Source organism: Gymnoscopelus microlampas (genome assembly GCF_963454915.1).
Source record: "Gymnoscopelus microlampas genome assembly, chromosome: 23".
Taxonomy (NCBI): domain Eukaryota; kingdom Metazoa; phylum Chordata; class Actinopteri; order Myctophiformes; family Myctophidae; genus Gymnoscopelus; species Gymnoscopelus microlampas.
The window spans coordinates 12,662,305-12,688,727 of NC_139960.1; the positions used below are offsets into that span (position 1 = coordinate 12,662,305).

General features: G+C 44.4%; 1 protein-coding gene across 1 annotated transcript in view; it reads right to left on the reverse strand.

Moving 5' to 3' along the window:
- Positions 1–5,965: 5,965 nt before the first annotated feature.
- ccdc136b (coiled-coil domain containing 136b) overlaps positions 5,966–26,423 on the reverse strand; it is a gene marked incomplete at both ends in the record, with an annotated part of 38,504 nt that continues 18,046 nt past the window's right edge. Inside the window, 4 exons of the mRNA XM_084050190.1 lie at positions 5,966–6,154; positions 6,942–7,194; positions 17,897–18,014; positions 24,417–24,716. Coding sequence (XP_083906316.1) covers positions 5,966–6,154; positions 6,942–7,194; positions 17,897–18,014; positions 24,417–24,716 — 860 coding nt within the window. The remainder of the gene's footprint in view (positions 6,155–6,941; positions 7,195–17,896; positions 18,015–24,416; positions 24,717–26,423) is intronic.

The window sequence follows — 26,423 nt, forward strand, 5'->3', positions numbered from 1 at the left end:
AGCATGGAATTGAAATCAAATGGTTGTCCATGGCTCAAATGCCGAATAAATAATGGGCCTTGATATGAAAAAAGGTTGAAAACCACTGTCATATAGAGCCATCTGGCATAAAGGAGGGTTTCTTCATGGGTTGGCTGCAGGGAGAGCAAGGTTCTCTCACGGAACGGCAGGTTGGCTGTTTCCGCCTGGCTCTGCAACCTGGCAGAGACGTCCAAACCAGCACCATGGTGGCTACATCCATCTCTTGGATGAAGCCTCGGTCTCCATACAGGCCCAACGGATACATAAATGGAGCTGTGCGTCACCAGACTACGTGTAATGGACGCCATATGCTGTAAAAAGCAGCATTCGCAGCTCTCCTGAGGCCTCAAATGCTGTTTTTTTTTAGGCAAGAGGTGTGTGATTTGATTTGTATTTCTCAATGCTGTCAGACCAGACGTTTAGAGGCTGTTTGTTAAATGATTTCCTGGTCTTGGAGGAGGGTGGTTGTCCAGTTAACAATGTAACAGTACCATTAAGAATATTCATATTCACAACGTCTTAATCGTGCAGTGATGTTTAGCGAACATTGACTCTTACAGTTCTGTAACTTTTTCATGACTTGCAGACAATTTAATCAACCAAGCCAAAAATGGGAAATAGTTCCATGTTTTCATACGTACAGCTGAAGCTGTGAAGAGACAATGGTCCTTCAATGCATTTCATACTCCTTCCTATTTCTGTGCTAAAAAAAAACATGACTTTGGTGCTGAGCTTGGATGTGAGTCCATCCTACAGCTAGTACCTGGCCCGTCCTCTAGGAGGCAGAGTGTCATACCTGGTCCCCTTTAGGATGCCAGTTCCTCCCACCAGCACCAAATCAAGGCCACTATTACAATCATTCCTATGAAGGGGATGGAGAGGACAGGGGACTCGGGCAGAGGAGTGCACGTCTGAGGAGAAAACAAAGAGAGGAGGGGGGTGGGGGGGGGGTGGGGGGGTGAAGGGAGAACGGAGGAAGAAAGGAAGAAAAGGAGGAGGAAGTAGGCAGTGACAAAAAAAAGATGACCAAATGACCAAATCATAAAGTCATAGAATGTGTGATGGTAGAAAGGCAGGCGTGGAGCAACCGGAGACAAATGATGGGGAAATGCGGACACATAAATAATATGGTGAAATAAGACAGCAAAGAAGACAGAAACATAGATAGGTCGAGAGAAAAGCAAGGTGGATCAAAATGTGTAGAGAATTTTAGATGGATGTTCATCATGTGCGACAGCAAAGATGATCAGGGTTAGAACAGAACATGACAATGGGAGAGAAGGAGGGAACAGAAAGAGCGAGCGATTAGAAAACTAACCTCAAAGATAATTAAAGACAAGATGGAGACCTCTATTGGTACTGCACAGGGACGCAGAGGGCATTTTAGAACCGAAGGGTTGCATGCGCTCGTGCGCGTGTATGCGCGCGTCTTTTTTTTTTTCCCGGCTTTGTTACTTTTTTAGGTTTTTTTTGTAACCTTAATTTGGTTGATTTGGTTAATTCGGTACAAAAAACGTACTCCATGAAGTGTAGATGTCGGAGATTTTTTCTTTTTCTTTTTTCTTCATCCCAAAAGTGGGGGGGGATATCCCCCCCCCCCCCAATGGAACTAAGTATGTTCAAACTCCCCTGCGTCCCCCCGTCCCCCCCCCCGTCCCCCCCATCGCCCCCCGTCCCCCCCCGTCCCTACTTCTGCACACACAGTTCATATACGATGGGGCTCCATCTTGCCATTTAAAGATCTCTGCCTACACTTACTGTAGAGGTGCTGCTGCCTTTCAAATGGAATGGTGTCCCGGACAGAGGGAATGTTGGGAATCACAGCACTGTGGTGTGGGTTGCAGGTTGACATGTTGTAAGAAAGGACGACTTCACCCTTTTTCTACCCATCTTTATATAATTGGTCCTCCTCACTAATGCTCATTATGGCACCATTTTTGTCTACTCGGTCTGTGCCTCCGAGGAGGGCTGTGGACAGTTCAGAACCAGTGACATCATCGATGGGGAATCCAAGCTAAAGGAAACTGCAGGCTTTCTATTCCTGGAAAGTTAGCATGCTATAAACCATTGTTCTCGCGTTAACAAAAATCTAAATACAATTTTTTTAATCTGGTTTGAAAAAAAAAATCTGCCTAGCGATGTTGTCACTGGTAGGCGGGTTTCTGAAGTGTCCACAGCCCTCCTATGAGAGACAGACAGAGTAGAATTTGTTTTCACCATTTTATCATGAACATTAGTGAGGACCAATTATATGTAGATAGGTTGAAAATGGATGAAGTGGTCCTTTAAGGTATGTTCACACCTTGTGGTGCCTATAAAAATAGACACCACATTTTTTACATTGAAATCTATGATTAATGACCGACAGTAAAGGTGACCACATTGCTCACTTTCAAAAGTTGAGAATAGTTTTACTTTTTGAGAAATGTGCATAATGATAAGACATGGGCTGCTTTTTAACAGCTGACCAATCATGATAAATTGTGCCAGATGTCTACAGATTAGTAGCTCAAACCTCCACAACAGGTCTTCAAAGTGCCTCCGAAGCAGTGTTGATTTTGTCGACAAAAACTATGACGAAAAATGTTCGTCGACTACCTTTTTTCACTGACGAAAACTAAATAAAAAGTAAGCTATAATGACTAAAACTAAGACTAAATAAATTGACAATTTTGTCAACAAATAAAAACTAGACTAAAATGTTAAGAAGGGACTAGTGGAGAAGAGATCCTGTATAGAACTAAAAGACAAGTCATTTTATGTTTGGTTGCGCTCCGGTGTTGCGCTAGCTGAAAATAGCAGATCTAGCTGCGACGCGTTGTGAGCTTGTACTGTAGATCGGCTATTTTCAGCATGTAACCTGGTGAAAAATATGCCATTCCGACGCCATCAAGGCACTGACAAAATACATTTTAGTCGACTAAATCAACTGTAGATTTAGTCTACTAAAACTATCGACAAAAACTAAAACATTTCAGATGACTAAAATGTGACTAAAACTAAATGGGATTTTATTCAAAAGACTATCAAAATTTGCTGTCAAAATCAACACTGCTCCGAAGTAAGCTTTGAAATGAGCTTTGTCCTGCTGGAGCTCCTGGATGGGGACTTGTGCTACAGTATGTCCTGTACCGTGCTGTCGGCTGTGGAGGATGACAAATGACGAATCTATAACTATCCCTAGCTGGTGAGGAAGAGAATGTTATGGAATCAAAATGTGCGTCGCAGTGCTTTTTCTTCGTAACAGCCAGACAGTGTGTGAGCACACCCACAAAGACATCTACTTGGACTTTTACAATGTTGTTTTTTAGAGTATCTGAGGTCATTACGTATGCTTACATAGTGTACTTATTGTACTGTAATCCTTTAATATGTTTTGGAGCTCCTGATGTGTGGCCCTTACCCTTATCTGTGCTACTATGGATTTATCTATTTTGTCCTGATCATGATGTACTGTGTGATGTTATCTGACAAATACCTTCTGTGTCTGTGATATGAACTGATTGTCAATTGATTGATCGTTAAGCAAGGGAGTTGTAGTTTCACAAAAGTGAAACTACATCTATGGAGAACAAGGATGTAAGTGGGTGGGTGGCATGATAAAAAACACTAATGAAATTGGGGGGGATCCGAATCCAAAATGTTTGTGTTTGGATTGGACCTGTGATAGATTGTTGTGTACCACTGTAGAGCATCAGCCAAACCGATAGATCCTATCAATGTCAGTTGGCTATACGCCATGTTCACTATCTTCTCACTAAGCAATTTGGAATAGAGCATCGGTTCAGCGCCTTCCGGCGTGGAGACAGGACAGAGAGAACACACAGCCACAGCCACACACACACACACACGCGCGCGCACACACTCACACACACACACACACACACACACACACACACACACACACACACACACACACACACACACACACACACACACACACACACACACACACACACACACACACACACACACCACACACACACACCCACACACACGCACGCACGCACGCACGCACGCACGCACGCACGCACGCACACGCACAAGCTGCCCTATAGCAATGTATGTTTGCAGGCGAAGAGCGTTAGATGCCAGGCTCAGAAGAGGAACACATTGACGAGAGCTGCAGCAGATGTGACAAGTGGTATAAGATACAGTATGTAAGACAACCAATGATATATAGGGCCTTATTTTTGCCGGTGCCTTACCCATTATCCCTAAATTTCATTTTTTACATTTTTTTCAAATAGTTCAAATAGCCAATCTACCAGCTCACAACGTGTCGATGTAGATCGGCTAGTTGAACTATTTCAAAATGTTTTTAAAAATAGTAAGAAATGTAAAAGAAGCTTAGGGATAATGGGTAATGGTGCGTTCACACGGGCAGATTAAAAGATACATGCTACCATTCATTTTCAATGGAAACCAGCGACATGAAGATACAAAGATACATCCGACGTTTGTAGCTGTAGCTCTATCGACAAAGATACAAAGCTACACATTCAAGTTGAGCAGGGTTCAACTTCCAGGTACAAAGATACAAAGCTACAACTGTAGCTCCGATGTCCGCACGATTGACGACGTCAGCGACCGTGTTGAGCAACACAGATACAAAGCAACACAGAGACAAAGATGCAGTGTATTTTTTGTATTTTTGCATCTTTTAATCTGCCCGTGTGAACGCACCATAAGGCACTGGCGGAAATAGGGCCCATAGAGTGGTTTGACCAAGCCGTTACTGAGCCACATGCACACTACAGGACATACAGACAGACAGACAGACGCGCTTTAGGCTGCACAGTGAATGGATCTGTAGCGCATTGAGTTGAAGCACACATGTATTCAAGAAGGTCTTTTTATCTCACAATTACCGTACAGAATTCGTACTGTGTTTCATTATTTCACAATTCTAGACCTGGAATGTTGTAAAGTAACTAAGTACGTTTACTCAAGTACTGTACTTAAGTACAATTTTGAGGTATTTGTACTTTACTTGAGTATCTACAATTTCCAATACTTTTACTTCTACTCCACTACATCTTGGATCCAAATATTGTACTTTTACTCCACTGCATTTATTTGAAAACTTTAGTTACTAGTTACTTTGCAGATTTTGATTATTATTACAAAACCTAAATTAACCACTTCAGCCCAGTATACATTTCGGCCATTTGAAAATAGCAAATCTACAAGCTCACAATGTGAGCTTGTAGATCTGCTATTTTCAAAAGATTTTTACACATTTGAAAAGTTGAAATGGGACATTCTGCATAATGAGTAGTTTTACTTTTGGTGCTTTAAGTACATTTTGATGCCAATACTTTTGTACTTTTACTCAAGTAAATTTTGAATTCCGGACTTTACTTGTAACAGAGTAGTTCTACATGGCAGTGTTGATACTTTTACTTAAGTAAAGCAAAACTTTTTCCACCACCGAAGCTCTGTCTTAAGTTGTCCTCGTGTTGTTTTGGGTTTGTACTGTATGTGTATGTAGCCTATTTTATCCTATCTGTTTCTAATTCTACACACAGTGAGACCAAGAGGGTATATATTCCTGTTTCAATTATATTCTATTTTCTATAATGATTCATATATAAATGTGTATACTTCCATCAGCTCCTCCTAACATCATACAATGTTATAAATCTTTGAATGTATATGTTCTAAAGCCAACATTTTTAACTCAAATCTTTTCTTCTGGGGACTCCCAAAATTATATTTATTTGGCCGCGGACCCCCATCTCAAAATGTGTTGTTCCAGGGACCCCCCAGAAGCAAAGATTTGAGTTTGTATATGTATGTATTCAAAGATTTGCACATATTTTCACATTTTTTCCCCCCAAAATAGCAGATCTACTGAGCTTGTATATCTGCTATTTTTGAATAGCCCAAAGATATCTTAAAATGACACAGATGCGTTCCCGGTCTAAAAGGATTAAACATCTTAGCCCTCCACATGCACACCACTCTGCTCTCCCAGAAGCCTCTCTGACCTCACCTGTGACTTTCGGCCAACCAGCTTCTCAAGCTCCGCCTTGCAGCGGTGGAGCTCCTGTTCAAGCTCCGCCCTCTCACGCTGGCTGCTGTCGTACAGCGCCTGCAGCTCCGCTAGCTCGCCCTTCAGACCTTCACACTGACATGGAGAGAGAGAGAGAGAGAGAGAGAGAGAGAGAGAGAGAGAGAGAGAGAGATAGAGAGAGAGAGAGAGAGAGAGAGAGAGAGAGAGAAAACAAAAAACAGGCATTTACTGTAACTGCATACTGTAAATCAGTGCTTCTCAAAGTGGGATCCAGGGACCATGAGGGTCCTTCAGAGGTTACAGGCCTGTAACGCCAAGCTGTACAAATGGAACCAAATGGACCACAGTCTCGGAGTTAGGACTTTACCGTATAGATTGCCGTCCCAGAGATTAAAAAAAAAAAGGTATTAAATCACTGTTTTATATCACATCATATGATTTCGCACGTTATGCATTTCATGTGTTGATTTTGACAGCAAGTTTTGATTTAGTTTTAGTCACAGCCTTTTGAATAAAGTTCTGTTTAGTTTCAGTCATATTTTAGTCACCTGAAATGTTTTACTTTTAGTCTAGTTTTAGTCGACTAAATATAATAAGATTTTAGCCGACTAATTTAATCTACAGTTGATTTAGTCGACTAAAATAACATTTTGGTGGGCCGTGATGCCATCGAAATGGCTGATTTTCACTCAGCTGCATGCCGAAAATAGCTAATCTACAAGCTCACAACCCGTCTTAGTTCTACTGCATATCTTCTCCATCTTTTTATTTCGTTTTCGCCAGTGAAAAAAGGTAGTCGACCAACATTTTTCGTCATAGTTTTAGTCGACGAAATCAACACTGATGTTATGTTAATGACATGGTGGAAGTGATGTGATACATGGAGGTATAACTACGTTACCTGTCTCTGGACCTGCTGGGCTCTGTCCTCTGCCTCTCTGAGCTGCTCTTTCAGGGAGCTGACCTCGCCACTGATGATGGCGTTCACATGGGGCTGGCTGTCCAACGGTCCCACGTTCTTCTGGACGTGGGCTTCCAGCTGATGGGTGTCATGCAGGGTCTCAGGCTGGGCCTGGGACAAGCTCATGTAATCGCTCTTCACTTGGTCCTCTTCGTCCAGTGCCTCCCTTAAATCCAGGTATGTATCATGGGGGCTGGGCATAAAGATGGGCACCTTACGGTAAATACTACGACTCTATGTGTGTGACTATGCACGAGCATGGTTTTCTTGCTTAAAATGTCGACTGAATTCTGTTTTCGGAATTACATGTGATTGTATAATTTAATTCAGCAGTCCCATAGATTCGAACCGTTTCTTCACCAGAGAAACATTTGAGTTCTACAGTGGTCACCTATTCACATACGCACCAGAGTCTCTGAAAGGTACCCACCATAACCCACCATAACCTTAGGTTGTGAAAGGTTGGGGGTGTGGCTATGCCTTGGGGGTGTGTTTTAAGTTTTTCATTTTAGGTGGACAGTAGGTGGCAGAAGAGAGCAGAGGAAAGCAATTACTCTACTTGCAGTTTATTTCTTAAAAGCAGAAGTCATTAGAGAACTTATGAATGCAGACAATTTATCATTGAATTAATAAAACAAACTTATGTACTAGAGTATTTCCAATTTCCAGTACTTTTACTTTATTTTATACATAGGCTATTTGAAAATAGCTGATCTACAAGCTCACAATTTTCACAATGCTATTTTGAAACATTTTACACAACAGTGTATTTTCAAACATTTTACAGTGGTGTAAAGTAACAAATTACATTACACAAGTACTGTACATAAGTAAAGATTTTAGGTTTTTTTTTTTCTTTACTGGACTATTTCCCTCTCTCTCTCTTTCTCTTGCAGAAAGTCCTCTTTCACACGTTATGTCAAAATCGTCACCTTATTAAACTAATGGCCTAAGTCATTTTTTGAGGAAATTATATTTTTGCCTAAGTCAGGTCCTCATGACACTAGCCTTATATAAACGTTGGCTATTTAAAAATAGCCATGTGATGCGTTGTGAGCTTATAGATCTGCTATTTTCAAAGGATTTTTATATATTTTGATAACCTGTGAAACGGGACATTCTACATGTATTTTTATGTGGTATATGTGGTGGCTTTTACTTTAAGTAAAATATCTGAGTACTTCTTCCACCACTGAAGAACAACAATTAAAGAACAGAGGATAAGCCAGTGTTTTTCTCATTCTTTTTTTTTCTCTCTCTCTCAGTCATAGGAGACAGCTGTTGCGACCAGTGTTGCCAGAGTTTACGAGAGAAATAAGCAAACAGGTCTATGAAAACAAGCCCAAAAGAGATGGATTATTATAGGCCACATGAGCACATTAAACCTATATGCACCTCAAGTTCTCAAATAAAAAGCAGCAAGCTTCTACCAATATTTACAAGCAACTTTACAGAAAAACAGGTTGCTTATAATAAGCAAACATGGCAACGCTGGTCGCGACCCCTTCCTTTCATTCAGTGAGAGAGGATCATGGTTAACATATGCTAATAGACAGACAGTGGCTTCAAGCTTGGCCATTGTTGTCACAAAACAAGTTTGGCCACCTTCACACACAGTTAGGTAGGCTACAGTCAGCAGGGAGAGGGGGTTGGGGGAGAATTTAGCTTTTTTTGAAATCATGTTCTCAGTGGTGGAAAAAATGCTCACATTAGCTCAAGCACCCCTCTCTCTCTGTCTTCAGTATTAACTGGGTATCAACTGCCTTTTAAGGTCAACCCTAAATGCATCAAATTTTCTCTGATGTGATGTTTTAAGTTGTATGTATCTTTCTGATGCTTAAGTAAGAGTCCCTCTTGTGGTTAAAGCTGATGTCCAGTGATTTTGCGGCCCGGGTTTAAATCCCACGCTATGAGCTTGCAAATTCCATGCGGAATGTCCAGTTTTTGTTACCACAATATAAAAATACTCTGTTACAAGTAAAAGGCCTGTGTTAAAAATGTTACTGAGTAAAACTACAAAGTACTGGCATCAAAATATTTTCAAACATTTTACACAACAATGTATTTTCAAACATTTTACTGTGGTGTAAAGTAACACATTACATTACACAAGTACTGTACATAAGTAAAGATTTTAGTTTTTTTTTTTTCTTTACTGGACTATTTCCCTCTCTCTCTCTTTCTCTCTACTTGTTATGCAGAAAGTCCTCTTTCACACGTTATGTCAAAATCGTCACCTTATTAAACTAATGGCCTAAGTCATTTTTTGAGGAAATTATATTTTTGCCTAAGTCAGGTCCTCATGACACTGGCCACCTCTGGTAAAATCGCCTATCTCCTAATTGAAAAGGATCATGCTGTTCACGCCCCTTTTAGTATAATGGCCTAACTCCCTAGTGTGACTTAGGACAAAATAGGCCTTTTGTTTGGCCTAAGTCACATGTTTTTGTGACTTAAGCCAAATTATTTACTGATTTAGGCCATTTTGTAATTTGTTTTGCTTTTTATTTTGGCCTAAGTCAGATTTAATCCTATTTAAACCTATTTAAATCTCTTATGTTACATAACTGACAGACAGTGTTATTTCTATTTAAATAGTCATAATTTGTTATAAACATTTTGGGTGAAATGATTAAGAAATATCATATAGTTTTGTTCTGGATCAGTTTTTTATTTTTCCTGAAAACCTTGAAAAAATGACTTAGGCCATTAGTTTAATAAGGTGACGAAATGTAAAATAGCAGATCTACAAGCTCACAACGTGTAGCTTAGTTCTGCTATTTTTAAATAGACAACTTTATATAAGGTTAATGGTTAATGTATGTTTTGTAATAATAATCAAAATCTACAAAGTAACTAAAGTTTTCAAACACTTGCACATCGTGTGTGTGTGTGTGTGTGTGTGTGTGTGTGTGTGTGTGTGTGTGTGTGTCTGACTGTGCAGTGTGTGGGCACAGACAGACAGACAGACAGACAGTAGGGGGAGGTAGGTAGCAGATAGCAAAACCGGTTATGTTAATGATATACTGTGTAGCCTACACTACAGTATTCCAAATAAGCTGAGGAACTCTGCTATCAGGTTCCCCTCCCCCCTACAGTACCTCTGTCCCCACCACACCGTGGAACCACACATTACTGCCGGACCCCCGGCAGTAACTCTGAGGACCCTCTAGGGGTCTCGGACCTCCTGTCGAAGACCCCTGATTTAACACTCTCTCTCTCTCTCTCTCTCTCTCTCTCTCTCTCTCTCTCTCTCTCTCTCTCTCTCTCTCTCTCTCTCTCTCTCTCTCTCTCTCTCTCTCTCTCTCTCTCTCTCTCTCTCTCTCTCTCTCTCTCTCTCTCTCTCTCTCTCTCTCTCTCTCTCTTTCTTAAAAGGCATTTCTTAAAAGGTTAAGAAATGTTCAAAAAGTTTACTTTATTGTTTCAGTTTCTGAGAGGCTGCAGCCAGTGTGTGCAGTTCAGATTTATGTTGTTCCTGTAAGGATAATTATTGTTCCAATTCCAAATATGGAATCTGTAGCAGCAAAATACTTAAAAAGATAAAAACTGTTTTCTATTGTTCCATTAAATTGGATTCAGTTCTAAAAGGCTAAAAACTGTACACGTCTTTTTTTTGAGGGGGGGGGGGGGGGGCACGGGGAAAGTAATATAAAGTAATATGTAATATATTACTCTTGATTCCAAGTAATACGTTATATAATATTATTACTTTTCAAAGGAGTAATAAGTAATACAAGTAGGTAACATATTACTCTCCTAAGTAATATAGCCCAACACTGATTATAAAACATATACATTAACCACTTTAGCCCTATATTATACCACGGCCATTAGAAAATAGACGATCTACAAGCTCGTAGATCGGCTACTTTCAAACATTTCAGTACTTTTACTTTTGGTACTTTAAGTATATTTTGATGCCAATACTTTGTACTTTTACTCAAGTAACATTTTGAACACATGCCTTACTTACTTTTTTAAAATACATTTTGATACCAAGCGCCATCTCGTGGCTGGACGGCCACACTACACTTTCTAATCATTTCAATGGGAGGTGCCAAGAATCTGTGGGCGTCAACTTTGAAAGGTACCTAAAGAAACTAGAGGTTACGTAGGTAACCCCGGTTCTTTTAGTTTAGGAGTGAGGCACTCACTATGGGAAACAGCGCCATCTGGCGATGCAACAGAGCTACACAATACGCTCCCGGGGCCCATTTCATTGGGCTAGAGGGTATGTCACGTAACCGGCTGTCCCTTCCCCTTTCCGGAAGGACATATAAGGGCTGGTCGTGACGTAGTACTTCCTCTTACCACAGGTCCTCTGTTCGCAGTGGCGAAACAAAGGGGTGTTTGGTGAGTGCCTCACTCCTAAACTAAAAGAACCGGGGTTACCTACGTAACCTCTAGTTCTTTGTCGTTTTGAGTCGTGAGGCACTCACTATGGGATCTATAAACCCCCCGGAAGCGTTAAAAACATTGTATCCCCAGAAAAAACCGCACGTCCCCTACTGGCTCAGGGACCCGCACACGGCGGGCCCCCGCTTCAGGGACGCCCAGGCCCACTGGGCCTGGACACGGCACAAGGGATGAGATAAACGAAAACCCCGACAGACCGAAGTCTTCCCCATTCAGCTAATAGAAGACAAGGCTCGTCACCTACTAACCTCCTAGTAAGGGAACAGGGCCCCCCTGCTCCCTAGGACCCAACAGATTGTTAGCCCCACGGGATCACATCAGGGGGAGAAAGGCACCTCAAGTAGATGAGGCTGCCACGCCAAGGACTGCGTGCGTCACCGAGGAAGCCGCCATGTCCAGGCTGTAGAAAGCTGCAAAGGTCGAAGGAGACGACCAGTCAGCAGCCCTGCAAATCTCCTGGACCGAAAACCTCTCTAGAGAGGGCCCAGGAAGCAGCCAATCCCCTAGTCGAGTGCGCCCCCAATCCAACAGGTACTGGGGCCCCACTACTAGTATAGGCGAGCCTTACGGCCTCAACCATCCACCTGGAAAGCGTTGACTTGGCCATCGCTTTCCGCTGGTCACCCCAGCCGTAGGTGACAAACAATCGTGTTTACGACCTACCAGGCGCCGTCACCTGACAGTAGAGCCTCAAAGCCCTCACTGGACAGAAACAAAGTGACCACTCATCCACCGCCGAAGCGAAAGGAGGTGGATGAAACGCAACCAATCCGACCGGAGCCGGTGCAACCCCCCCGGTCTTGGTAACGAACGCCAAGTTTGGCGTCAGCAGAACCCGTCTGCTATCCCCAGAGCACCTCAAGCACTCCGAACTCACCGGGAGTGCATGCAGGTCACCGACCCTCTTGGCCATAGCCAGGGTCACCAAAAAGACTGTTTTCAGACTCAACACCTTGAGGCTCCCAGTCTCGAGACGTTCAAACGGGGGGAAGGCAGAGTGCATTCAGCACCACCGCCAGATTCCAAGCCGGAAACAGAGGCCTGTTACCCGGCCTGGTCCGTCTGGCCCCGCCCAAGAACCGCCGTACCAGGTGACGATCGCCAACCGTCCCGCCTTCGAAAACCTTCGTGGCAGACGGAGATGGCATCCAAGTACACCATGACCGTCGAGAAGGTCAAACCCTGATTCAGCTTGCTCTGCAAGAGAAAAAGGAAGCCGCGTACCGGGGCCCGAAAAGCCACCACCACTGGTGACTGCCCCTGGCACCATGACACGAAAATATTCCATTTGACGTCATAGGCAGCCCTAGTAGAAAACGGCCCTCGCCCTCTGGATGGTAACCACCACGTCAGGGGGCAGACCACACGAATCTAGGTTGGCCCTCACACAGGCCAGAGCCACAGATCTAGGTCCCAGGGGCTGGGGTGGTTGATCTCGGTCCCCACCTGCGTCAGCAGGTCCGCGATCGGAGGAAGGGACCCGGGTTCGGCGTGGAGCAGAGAAGTTATCTCCGATCCCCACACGCCCCAACCTGGAGCAACTGGCAGTACAGTCAGGCCCTGGGGCCTGACCTTTTCCAACGTCGGGCGGAACAACTCCAGCGGCAGGAATGCATAAAGCAGTTCCCTCGGCCAGCTGTGAGCCAACGCGTCCAGTCCCAACGAAAGTCCGCTGCCTTCACCGAGAAAAAGCGAGAGCACTTCGCGTTCTCTGTTGAGGCAAACAAATCGACCCGTGGTCGATCGAACCTGGTCCAAATCAGGCTGGCGTCCGTCGTGACAGCCGTCCGTGAGATCACAGCGCCTCCCCTGACGCCTTCTGACAGAAAAGGTGCGCATGAGCATAGCCTAAGTGAATCCACGCAAGTGGAGACACCAGACCTTGTCGAGGGTCCACGGTAGGTGGGATCCTGAGAGCCCGCATCCACCTCTGAAAGGTCCCAAAATAGCCTACTTAGGCAGGTCAGGTGTATGGCTGAAGTCATGAGACCCGCCACCTGCACGCACAGCCTGTAAGTGACTGTCTTCCCTACGTGGAAAGGCCTCACACAGGACAGGAAGCCGTCTACCCACTCCTGAGACAGACGTGCTGCGAGCGTGGTCGAGTCCAGTGAGAACCCTATAAGGGAGGACTGCTGGGACGGAACCAAAAACGCTCCTTCTAGAAACCGACAGTGAAAAACCGACAGTAATCGCGCCTCAGGGCTACGTTGGTCCACCTGTCCCCCTGACCGAACGTGCGCAGGAGCGCCACGGTCATCAGCATACGAAACCTGAATTTCGTAAGAGACTTGATGAGACCCCTTCATCCAGAAAGGGTCACATAGCCTCCCCCCTCCTTCTTTGGCCAGAAAACACACGAAAACCAGTTGTACCAAAAACTGGGAAAAAAAACCGGGGTTACCTAAGTAACCTCTAGGTTCCAATTCGTAGACGGTTTTCTGAAGATGCCCTTGCTCAGTAGAGAGAGTCCCTCTCTCTCAGAGACATGGCTGCATTACCTCTCCGCATGAGAGGAACATCCTGTGTCTGACATAGGAGGCATGTAAAGGTACGTGGAAAATCACGTTGTTGTCCAGGGGAGCTGACCGGTACAACCACAGTGTGTTACTGCTGTACTGAGCCTGACCAGTACAGAAAACCAGTGTAATACTGACGTACCTGCTGCATTAAGCAACACAGTGTTGTCGTAAGCGAGGCTAGGTAGCCGCTAGGTGAAAACAACAGCAGAAATTTCCTGTGCACCGGGTAGACGGGAACGTGGAAACACGCATCCTTTAAGTCTATGCTGGTCCATCCGTCGCCCTGACGCACCGTGCGTAGTAACGCTGCGTTCGTCAGCATGCGAAAATTGAATTTCGTTAGAAATTTATTGAGACCTCTCAGGTCCAGTATGGGACGTACACCCCCCCCCTTTTTCTGAACCAGGAAAAAACTTTGAGTAAAAACCCAGGCGTTTCCGATCTGGGGAGAACTCTCCTATTGCGCCATTGTTTAGGAGAGAGAGAACCTCCTCTCGTAACGTAACTGCCGCTGCGCCCGTCGCGCTGGAGAAAATCACTTTGTCTGACATCGGGGGTTTCATGCAAAACTGTAACTTGTAACCCTTCTGTATGGTGCGCAGCACCCAATGAGACGGGTCGCAAGCTTTCCATTTCGCTAGACAGCGAGCTAGTGGGTTGAGGCGAGTTAAAGAAACTGCTCGCTCCACCGGCTGTCTGCCCGTTGTCATGGAGACCAGTGACGCGCTCGCACGCTCTGGCGTTGCCAAACGTGTGACGCTCGATAGAGGCAGTACGGGTGTTACCTGATTGACAGAAGGATTCGGGAAAGTCACGTGACCCCGCACGCGGTGCCTCCCCAACATTGGTATCCGGTTGGAGAAGCCCCTTGTCCGTCTCCGGTCGGAAAAGGAAACAGTTGGATTCGGGGAGGTCACGTGAGACAGTACGCGGTACCTCCCCGACGTCAACATCCGGTGGGGGACGCTCGACGTCCGTCTCCGGTCGGACACGGAAGTATGTAACTTGTTTACCCTCCGTTCGGCCATCTTGAGAGGGCCCTGTGATGCAGAAGCGTTTTGGCGCCCTCTCCAAGATGGTGGAATCGGTTGTAAAAACGGGCGTGACGCCTGTGCCAAGGTGCAAAGGCGCCCTCTGGCGGACAGGGGTGGTACCGTTCTTACAATTGATTTTACAACTGGTTTTATTGTTACCTTCAAGGGAGTCAGTACATGCAGTGTTTCTGTCCCACACGTATTTGGAAAAACGAGAACCGGCTTTACCAAATACTGTGGGCTCATGGGGGGGGTCAGATTGCTTGTCCCACACGTATCTGAAAAACCGACGAGGGGTTTTTCGGATACTGTGGGCCCAAAGGCAGACCATCGAGAACGGTCCTCGTTCTCCCTGGCACACAGGCGGAGTTGGAAAAAGACAAGGTTTTGTACTTTTCAACGCATGTAAAACCACAATCACAGGGTATTTCTTCACAGATCTTACAGTAAGTGCGACATGCTCCTCTGTTTGGCTGTGGAGGCTGGAGACTGGTTTTCCCATCTGCACTGGAGTTATTCAATTCAGTGTAGCAAACACATTGGCATAATGGCGAACATTATATAAAAATAATGGAGAAACGCATTATACTTCGTATCCCGTCAGTGTTTGGAAGGCCGAGAAACCGGTTCCGTCCAATCATTAAGGGCTTAGTTCAGAGTTAGTCAATTCAGTGTAGCAAACACATTGGCATAATGGCGAACATTATATAAAAATAATGGATAAACGCATTATACTTCGTATCCCGTTAGTGTTTGGAAGGCCGAGAAACCGGTTCCGTCCAATCACTATGGGTTTATTTCAGATAGTGTCTGAACCATGCAGGGTGTGGTGAAAGAACAACCATAATAGCACAAAAACAGGCAATAAAAACAATATATTGACATTAAGGCATTATATCGTATCCCAGCCGTATTTGGAAATGCAATATGTGACAAGTGTGACAGACATATTGGCACAGTGATAAGCATTAAGTACCACAATATACTGACGTTGATATGCATAACATGTTGTATCCGACAGTGTAGGAGGACGAGCACCGACCATTTTCCTAGCATTGTGGACTCATGTCGACATGGTTTGAATAATGCAAAGGTTTGGTTCTTTGTAACAAATTTTATTGGCACAAAAAACAGGCATTATATTTTTGTACTGACCTCACAGAATGTGCAAAAAACTACCCTGCTTCTGCTCTGTAGACACTGGGAGGAACAGGGCGGTCAACGTCGCGTACTCCGCTCACGAAGGGGGTCGGGCTAGTTTACCGCGGGCCACCGCTCGTGGCAGCTGGAGTTGGGGTAGGGAGGCGGGAGTGTCGCGGTGGTGCTGGGCGAGCACCGCTAGCACCTTCGGCGTTCCCCGTACAGGCCCTGGCCTGACCGTAGCGAGCCATCGCGTAGTGAAAGAAGCAGCTGCGGCTGTAGCCGAAACAGTTAAGCTGGTTAAAGCCAGGCCGTATCTGTGACGAAGCAGCCTCACCGGGAGCCGGACGAGACAAGCAACACAGTTCGAGTATCGTGGAAAAGAGCGACAAAAAGCTAGGCTAACAGCTCTATTCGGGGAGTTAGCTCAACGGATAGGGGGTTAGCGCTGTGGAAGTAGCCAAACAGCTAAGCTAGTAAGTTAGCGGCCAGGCTAAGAACAGCTTTAAGCTAACGTCGGCTCACAAAAAGCTAGGCTAACAGCTCTGTTCGGGGAGTTAGCTCAGCGGGAAAGGGGGTTAGCGCTGTGGAGGTAGCCGAAGCTAGTAACAGCTAGCGGCTAGGCTCAGAGGCAGCTAAGGGCTAACACCGGCTCACCACGAGGTAGAATAAAGTTAGTTTCCTGGAGTTTAGTCGAGCGAGAAAACCCGTGGGTGACTTATCCTAGTCTCCGCTAGTTTCGGGGGGACAGAGCGAGAGCCGCTGGTGTCCACTAAAACTACCGGCACAGGCCGTATCTGTGACGAAGCAGCCTCACCGGGAGCCGGACGAGACAAGCAACACAGTTCGAGTATCGTGGAAAAGAGCGACAAAAAGCTAGGCTAACAGCTCTATTCGGGGAGTTAGCTCAACGGATAGGGGGTTAGCGCTGTGGAAGTAGCCAAACAGCTAAGCTAGTAAGTTAGCGGCTAGGCTAAGAACAGCTTTAAGCTAACGTCGGCTCACAAAAAGCTAGGCTAACAGCTCTGTTCGGGGAGTTAGCTCAGCGGGAAAGGGGGTTAGCGCTGCGGAGGTAGCCGAAGCTAGTAACAGCTAGCGACTAGGCTCAGAGGCAGCTAAGGGCTAACACCGGCTCACCACGAGGTAGAATAAAGTTAGTTTCTCAGCGGGAAAGGGGGTTAGCGCTGTGGAGGTAGCCGAAGCTAGTAACAGCTAGCGGCTAGGCTCAGAGGCAGCTAAGGGCTAACACCGGCTCACCACGAGGTAGAATAAAGTTAGTTTTCTGGAGTTTAGTCGAGCGAGAAAACCCGTGGGTGACTTATCCTAGTCTCCGCTTTTAGGGCTAAAGCTGGTTTCTCACTTTGGGTCCTGAAGTGTAGTAATTGTCGAATAAATGTAGAATTCAGTTTTTAACAAGCGTGTAGCCTTGTAACATCTGCGAACAGAGGAACTGAAGAGGAAGTACTACGTCACGACCAGCCCTTATATGTCCTTCCGGAAAGGGGAAGGGACAGCCGGTTACGTGACATACCCTCTAGCCCAATGAAATGGGCCCCGGGAGCGTATTGTGTAGCTCTGTTGCATCGCCAGATGGCGCTGTTTCCCATAGTGAGTGCCTCACGACTCAAAACGACAAAGAACCTTTGAAAACCTCTGATGTCCAATAGGTGGCCGTTTGAAGATCGTGCATGAATGAACAGGTGACCACTGTAGGACTATACGCTAAAGCTAAAGAAACGTATATACGCTATGTACGTGCATTGAGCACACACTAGCCACTCACCGATCTTGATGTTTTTGCAGTCGATCCAGCTTGCTGTTGAGCTGCTCGTTGTTGTCTCTCAGCGTCTGACACTTGTCTGTCAGCGAACGGCACTCCTCTTTCAGCTGGCTGACTTCATCTGCCACATCCCACGCACACGCACGCACACACACACACACACACACACACACACACACACGCACACGCACACGCACACGCACACGCACACGCACACGCACACGCGCACATACGCACTCCAGATAAGAATATATTTGTAAGGTGGGATGTTTGTGTTCCAGGTGGGAGGTGGTGGGTTGTTGTGCAATACCAACAACATGCTCCGTTAACCCAGTAAAACCGGGAACGCATCTGTGTAACCAAAAAATAGCAGATCTACAAGCTCATGGGGCGGCACCGAGTGCCGCGCCATGAGCTTGTGGATCTGCTATTTTAGATTCTCTTTTGCATATATATATATATTTTATATATATTTTATATATATATATATATATTATTTTTTAAAGCAACATTTTTGGACTCAGTTCTTTGCTTCTGGGGGGTCCCTGGAACAACATTTTTTGAGATGGGGGTCCGCGGCCAAATAGCAGATATATGAGCTTGTATATCTATATCTTGTATATCTATATTGCTCATGGGACGGCGTAACACGCCGTGCAACAACCTTTTTGAACATGAGCACGCGCAGGCACATGCATAGATTTAAAACAACTTTAAATTCGCACCTCAACAAAGTTTACAAAGGCTCCCGACTCGGACCAGGTGAATTAACATAGGAATGAGCCTAGATGCGTATAAATTGTCCATTGTGTGACCTGTAGTGTAGGTGTTAAGGCCCCTGCATGCTACCTAATGAAGTGGTGGTCACCCTATCACCGTTTGTGACCACCGAAACGGTGGTTTGGATACTAGGCGCACATAGTCCGGTGATTTCGGTTAGTAAAAACAGAGAGAGAGATGTGTTGAGGTGAGCGGTGAGTCGCTTATCACCACGGCTCAGTGACGTCATGTTGTAGTTTTCAAACCACCGCGGTTAGCTTTCAAACCCCCCCCCCCCCCCCCCCCCCTTAAAGCGACGTGCGTGTGACGTCATTAAAATAGAGTGCAAACACGTTCCAATTCAGCATTGCAACACTGTCTATATCAAAGTATAAGCTAATGGTTAAAGTGCCAGATGCTTTCCAAAGACATGCAGTCAACATGTTCTAGTTCTACATAAACTGGGGGAGTTTGAGCTGCTTCCATTTCACACGCTGCTAACAGCTCTGTCGTATAAAGTCTTCCTCTGTTGGAGGGTTTTCATCGAGCTGCAGCCAGGAGATCTTTCACAGCTGGAAAAAGTGACTTCATGTTAAAGTGAACAAAAAGTGCTTTGAGATCGTAACATTACGTCGGCACACTCATACGTACCAAGCTTATTTGACATTTGGATGTGCATCGACCCTTTGTTCTTTATTACTATGTGATTCTTACTCAATGAAATGGTACGTTTAGGAAACAATTATGTAAGATATGATTTAGCAGTTCTTAGTACTGCTAAATCATATTTCACTTTCAAAAAAATGTTGGTAATTTTATCATCTACTCAGGCTTTTGTGAACACCCAAGACAGTTTTTAAGTTGCTCAATTCAGTATTTAGATATTTGATATTAATTTTACTAGACGCCCCCTTCCTATACAAACCCATTCAACTTCAAACTCCATTTTAACCATTGGTTCTTGGTTAGATTAACCAAGAACACCCGTCCTTGGTTCTGGCGACTCATACCGCCCTCTAATACGCGAGGGGGCCATCTACCTTACAATTGGAATCTACAGTCATGCGCCAGAATGTTTGTACGTTCGTCGTTGCATCAGTGTTGCCAGATTGCGCGCGAGCAACAAGCAACCAGCTTTATGCAAAAACACCGCGCTGCGCACTGCGCACTGCGCATGCGTGGACGCACTTTCCCTAACCAATTACACGCCACTTCACGCTTACAACTCCTGGACATGGCAACCCCGGCAACCCCGGCCCCCATCCAAATACTGTCTGTCTGACTCTTTGGGAGGGTTGAACGCAGCGAACGCCGTCTCGCTGGGCTGAGCGGGCTGCTTCATCAATCTCTGCCGCACATTCTGGTCCTGCAAAAGCCTGTGTGAATAGATAGATAGATGAACGGGTGAAATGTGTCCGTCTCTCAGTTTGCTTTCGTTTTCGGTTTGCGTCTCAAAACAAACACTGCTGTTGCTCTCGCTTTTGGTTTGTGTGTCGAACACGTCTACAGCCTACTACACGAGAGCCTCGCGCCAGCGACTAGACGGAAGGGTCGCGTAGCGACCCGCACCTCTAGTGTTGTTACAATGGGTTAGTATAGGAAGGGGTGTGTTTGATCAAATAAATATCAAATATCTAAATACTGAATCAATCAACTTAAAAACTGTCTGGGGTGTTCACAAAAGCCTGAGTAGACGATAAAATGACCCAATTTTTTTTTAAAGTGAAAGATCCCTTTAATTAGTTTTATTTCATAGTTGTGTTAATTCCTCAAATGAGAGGTCCCGTGGAGGGTCAAGTGTTACCATAATTATGGCATATTATGCAGATGACACAAACAACAAATCAACGATTGGAAATAGCAGAATTGTCTTCAATTAAAGACACAACTGAAGTCATTGTTTTGTAGTTTTGTAGTCAGTGCTGAGCTTCAGTTAGTAATGTTAAAAACCACAACCCAAGTCAGATATCTTGGTATATTCATGGACTCAGCATCACATTAAAGGAGTAGTTCACCCAAAACAATGACTTATTTTCTTTCAATTGCACACCCTGTGAAGCCTTGAATTCATGGATTCTTTACATTTTTTCTCGGATTCCTAAGCCAACAATTTCATTACCGGCGCAAAGATGCTAATGTATCCGGTAGGAGACACAAAGCAGACTCTTTGTGTCTCCTACCGGAAATACAACCGGTCATCAAATTATTGGCTTAGGAATGCGGGGGGAAAAAACATGAATTCAAGGCTTCATGGGATGTGTAATTGATAGAAAATAAGATTAAACTACTCCTTTAAGACAAATACTATGTCAGTATAATATCATCTTAAAGCACTTGTCTCAGTAGGATTTGGAAAAAAACGTGTCCATTCCTTTATCTCCAGTAGACTTGACTACTGTAATGGTGTCTCTCCAGGTTTCCTTAACAATTGATCAGACAGCTGCAGTTCAATGGTTTGGGGCCAAAAGGGCTCTCTGGTCTTGTGCTACGCCATGAACCCATCCATTCCAGACTTCTCAGGTCATCTGGGACAGCTCTGATTTCTGTCCCCAGAGTTAAAGCTAAACATGGAGAATCTAGTGTTCAGCTTTTATGCACCACATAACTGGAACCAGTGATGGAAAAAATAAAGCATTTTTTTTTACTTAAGTAAAAGTATCAATACTGCAATATAGAAATACTCCTGTTACAAGCAAAAGTCCGGAATTTACTTGAGTAAAAATACAAAAGTATTGACATTAAAATGTATTTAAAGTATCAAAATAAAAGTAATCATTATGCAGAATGAACCATTTTAAGTTTTCAAATGTATTACATTTTTTTGAAAATAGCAGATCTACAAGCTCACAATGCATCGCATCGCGACACATTGTGAGCTTGTAGATCGGCTATTTTCAAATGGCCAAAATGTATATAGGGCTGAAATGGTTACTGTATGTTTTCTAATAATAATCAAATTGACAAAGTAACTAGAAACTAAAGTTTTCAAATAATTGTAGTGGAGTAAAAGTACAATATTTGCCTCTGAGATGTAGTGGAGTAAAAGTACAATATTTGCCTCTGAGATGTAGTGGAATAGAAGTAAAAGTACTGAAAATTGGAAATACTACAGCAAAGTAAAAATTCCTCAAAAGTGTACTTAAGTAAATTTACTTTACACCACTGCTCTCTCGCAACACTCCAACAAAGTATGCTTCATCACGCGGCTGCTCATTATTTTCTACCCTCCACTTCCTGTTTGCCTCAGATCCAGTAAAGAAATGCTTAAAAATATATACGTATTGGGACTAAAACACAATAAATACCAATACCAAGCAATATCGGTTCAGACAAAACCATTTGTTCAACAAAAAACCTACAGTGCATGACTTGCACGAATCCACAATAACGAGCAAACAGGGACGGTAATAAATAGTAAAGTAATCCTTTTACAATGGCATCAAGCTGTGTTTTTTAATGCGTTTTCAGTGCACTGTCTCTGTGATCGATATAAAAACAGCAGGAGGTAAACTGCAGTCCTAGTATACAGAACTGAAGCCCTTACGGGCCTGTAACTCTGAGAGTGTACATGATGGAGCCAAATGGACCACAGGCTCCTTTCCGCGGTCCATTTGGACACTCTCAGAGTTAAATTAACAAGCTGCTTCCCAAGTGTATGCTCACCAGTGGTGGATAAAGTGCTCACATTTTTTTACTTGAGTAAAAGTATCAATACTGCAATATAGAAATACAAGTTACAAGTAGAGGTCTGGAATTCAAAATGTACTTGAGTAAAAGTGCAAAAGAATTGGCATCAAAATGTACCAAAAGTACCAAAAGTAAAAGTAGGCTACTCATTAGGCAGAATGTCCCATTTCAAGTTCTCAAATGTATAAAAGTCTTTTGAAAAATAGCTGATCTACAAGCTCACAATGCGTTGCATCGCGACGCATTGTGAGCTTGTAGATCGGCTATTTTCAAATGGCCGAAATGTATATAGGGCTGAAGTGGTTAATGTATGTTTGGTAATAATAATACAAAATTATATCAAATATATCAAAGTAATTAGTAAAGTTTTCAAATAATTATAGTGGAGTAAAAGTACAATATTTGCCTCTTAGATGTAGTGGAGTAGAAGTAAAAGTATTGGTAAATACTCAAGTAAAGTACAAATACCTCAAAATTTTACTTAAGTAAATTTACTTAACTTTACTTTCCACCACTGGCGCTCACCTAGCCTGCAAGAAGTGGACAAACCAGCTAAAGAAGAACTGTTACTTCATTGTTACACACGGCCTCTCTAGAGTGTATGTCCCAGTTGTTTGTATTAGGCAATGCTTTATTGTGCAACAGCGGATGCAGGGGTTTGTTTTCTAATCCCACTTAAAGTAAGAGTTTGTAACAATGTTTACTACAAAATGCCAGACACAAATACACTATTTGCAAATCCTACGTTGCCAAATCCTGAGTAGCCATTCAACTCTGAGAGAGTGAAATAAGACCTACGGTCCTTACACATCGAGGGCGTTGTTTTTGAGTGATTCATTTGCCTGAAAATACAGTTGTAGGCATCAATTCAATGCATGCCACAGGCCATCCAAAATGACTTAGAGCAACGCAAAAAGTACTATTGCAGTGTATACTGCAGTAGTATGCATGTTTGTTTGTATTTGTTTGACCATTCTAGAAACACAAGTCTGTGTCTGTTCATGAATGAAATAGACGATCTGAAAAGGCGGACATGCGTGACGTGTGTCAATGATCCTTTAAGTGTGTCCAGGGCCTAGATGACTTTTACAGGGGCCAGTTTCGAATTGCAGCCAACTGAAGGTACTCTTTTAGGGCAGTTTTGAAGGTGAGTAGGGTTTTACATTCCTTCACTACTTTTGGTAGGGCATTCCACATTTTTGTTGCAGAGCAGGAGAACGAATTCAACCCCTTGTTTGTGCCAAATCTGGGTTGGACGTGATCTGTGGAGCTAACTCTGGTGTTGTGATTGTGGACTTCATTTACATACTTTGACAGGTACATGGGTATCTTAACGTTGTGGCCCATTGCAAGTTGCTGTACTCTGTCCTCTACCCTGAGCCATCCGACCCTTGCAAAGTGAGCAGGGGTTAAATGAGTTGTGGGTGTAAGGCCAAGGAGAAGCCTTACCAGTTTGTTTTGGGATGTCTGGAGCCTTGTTTTTCAGGCCTTAGTGGTGTTATGGTACCATGAGGTGCATGCATTGTCGAAGTGACCTTGGATGAGGGCCCCTGTTAGAATCCTTGAAGTATTCTTACTGACTAGAGAGGAAATCCTATTAAAAAAACGTGTTCTTTGGTTGACTTTTTTGATGAGTCTTGTTGCCATTTTATCACCGGAAAGGTTTGCCTCTAAAATGGAACCTTGGTAATGTCCTCCTTTCTTGTGATAACATTATCCCCCACTTTGATTGTGAAGCTTTCGGCCTTGCCGAGGTTAAAACTAGACCCAAAAAGAATGGATTCAGTTTTTCCTAGGTGTAATGATAGTTTGTTGTCAGCGAGCCAGATGCGGATCGTATCGAGTTCAGAGCCGAGAGTTTTTTTCAACCTGCAGCCTGTCCCTGTCCGAGACCAGCAGAGCCGAGTCATCCACGAACAGGAACAGGTTGCACAAGCTCACAAGCTGATGACATGTCGTTTACATATATCAGGAACAGTAAAGGTCCTAGTATGCTTCCTTGCGGAACGCCACAGCTGTTCCCTCCCCACTTGTAACAGAGTATTTCTACATTGCAGATTAAACATATCATTGTTACCATCAGAGTCTCCGTGCATACGGTGGGTCTTCATGCTGATCTCGGCCCTCAGCGTGGTGATCTCCAGCTCGTACTCCTGGGCCGTGGAGCGCAGGCGCTGCAGCTCGGCCCGCATGCGACACAGCTCCTCCTGCAGGGAGGCGATGTCGTTCTCCCGCTCCGCCGCCGCCTCCTCCGCGGCCTGCTGCAGCACCAGCACCTCCTCCTGGGCCGAGCGCAGCTCCTCCTGCGCCTCCCCCAGCTCGCTCTCCTTCTCCTCCTCCAGGCTGTCCATCTCCTCCTGCACGGAGCGCAGCTGAGCTGGAGGAGGAGAGGCGAGGAGAGGAGAGGAGAAGAGAAGAGAGAAGGGATATGTTTTAAAAAAATGCTTTTACTTCTTCAGACAGCAGACGGCTGCTCAGATGGCTCAGATGAGCGCACAGAGGGGGAGCTGTTAGCAGTTAAAGGAGTAGGCCTAGTTCATCATAGTTCATTTGATGACCGGGTCTGTATCCGGTAGGAGAAACAAATAATCTACTTTGTGTCTCCTACCGGATACATTAGCCGGTAGGAGACGGGAATCAAATTATTGGCTTAGGAATGCCTCAAATACAAAAATAAATCCATGGATTCAAGGCTTCATGGGGTGTGCAATTGATAGAAAATAAGTCATTTTTTGGGTGAACTCCTCCTTTAAGTGTCTTGCACAGGGGCACTCTGGCATGTAGACTCGGTGACCCGAGGGTTGAACCGGCGGCCTGCCAATTCTCAGATCCGGCCGCCCATAACTGTGGGGTGAGGGGAGACCAGTGTCTCTAGTCTGGACTGGACTGTTCAGGGCTCTCTCTGTCTCTGGCGCAGAGCCCTTGGCACCAACCCTAATCTTGTGATTAATGGCACGCGCGCGCGCGTGTGTGTGTGTGTGTGTGTGTGTGTGTGTGTGTGTGTGTGTGTGTGTGTGTGTGTGTGTGTGTGTGTGTGTGTGTGTGTGTGTGTGTGTGTGTGTGTGTGTGTGTGTGTGTGTCACATTTTGACGGGGAGAGACTGATGTTGTTTACACACACAACAAGCACACACACACACACACACACACACACACACACACACACACACACACACACACACACACACACACACACACACACACACACACACACACACACACACACACACACACACACACACACACACACACACACACACACACACACACACACACAGGGTCAGCACCCTAAAGGCCAAGTGACCACAGACAGTACCAGTTTCTCCATCAACCGTAAGCTTTTCCAATTCAATTTTCATTCCATGAGCTTTATTGGTGTCATTGTTGTTTACTGCCTGTTAGATTTATCCTCTCTCTCCTTCTCTCTCTCTCTCTCTCTCTCTCTCATGACTACTGTATAACACAAAATCACAGGCCAATTAACGGCAATAAAATAAAAAAGCGTTCTTAAAATGCTCCCATATAGGTACATTTTACAGTGTAAGTGTGATGATGTGGGCATGAATCTGGCTCACAACCTACCAATGACATCATCTTTAAGCAACACAAAGAAGGCCTTTACTGTACACAATAAAATCCTCGATGTATCCATGTAACTCATTTGGAACTAAATGGACCCGGGTCCATTTGGTTCCATTTCTACACTCTCTGAGTTAACTAAGTTAATTAAAACCGGGAACACGCTTTAACGATTATTTTATACTTTGGATATTAAAAAATAGCAGATCTACAAGCTCATAGCGCGGCACTGAGTGCCGCGCTATGAGCTTGTAGATCTGCTTTTTTTTGTTTTTGTTGAAAAAATCGAGGGTAAATCTTTGAATATATATAGATATAAGATTTTGAACTCAAATATTTGCTTCTGGGGATTCTACAAATGTCTAAATGTGTTCTAAATCCTAACAGCTATAAAACAAATAAAATAACGTATGTTGATGTACATCGGTGGTTCTCACACTTTTTCATGTCAAGGACCACCCAAAATGATATGTATTTAGCCACAGACCCCCATCTCAAAATATTTT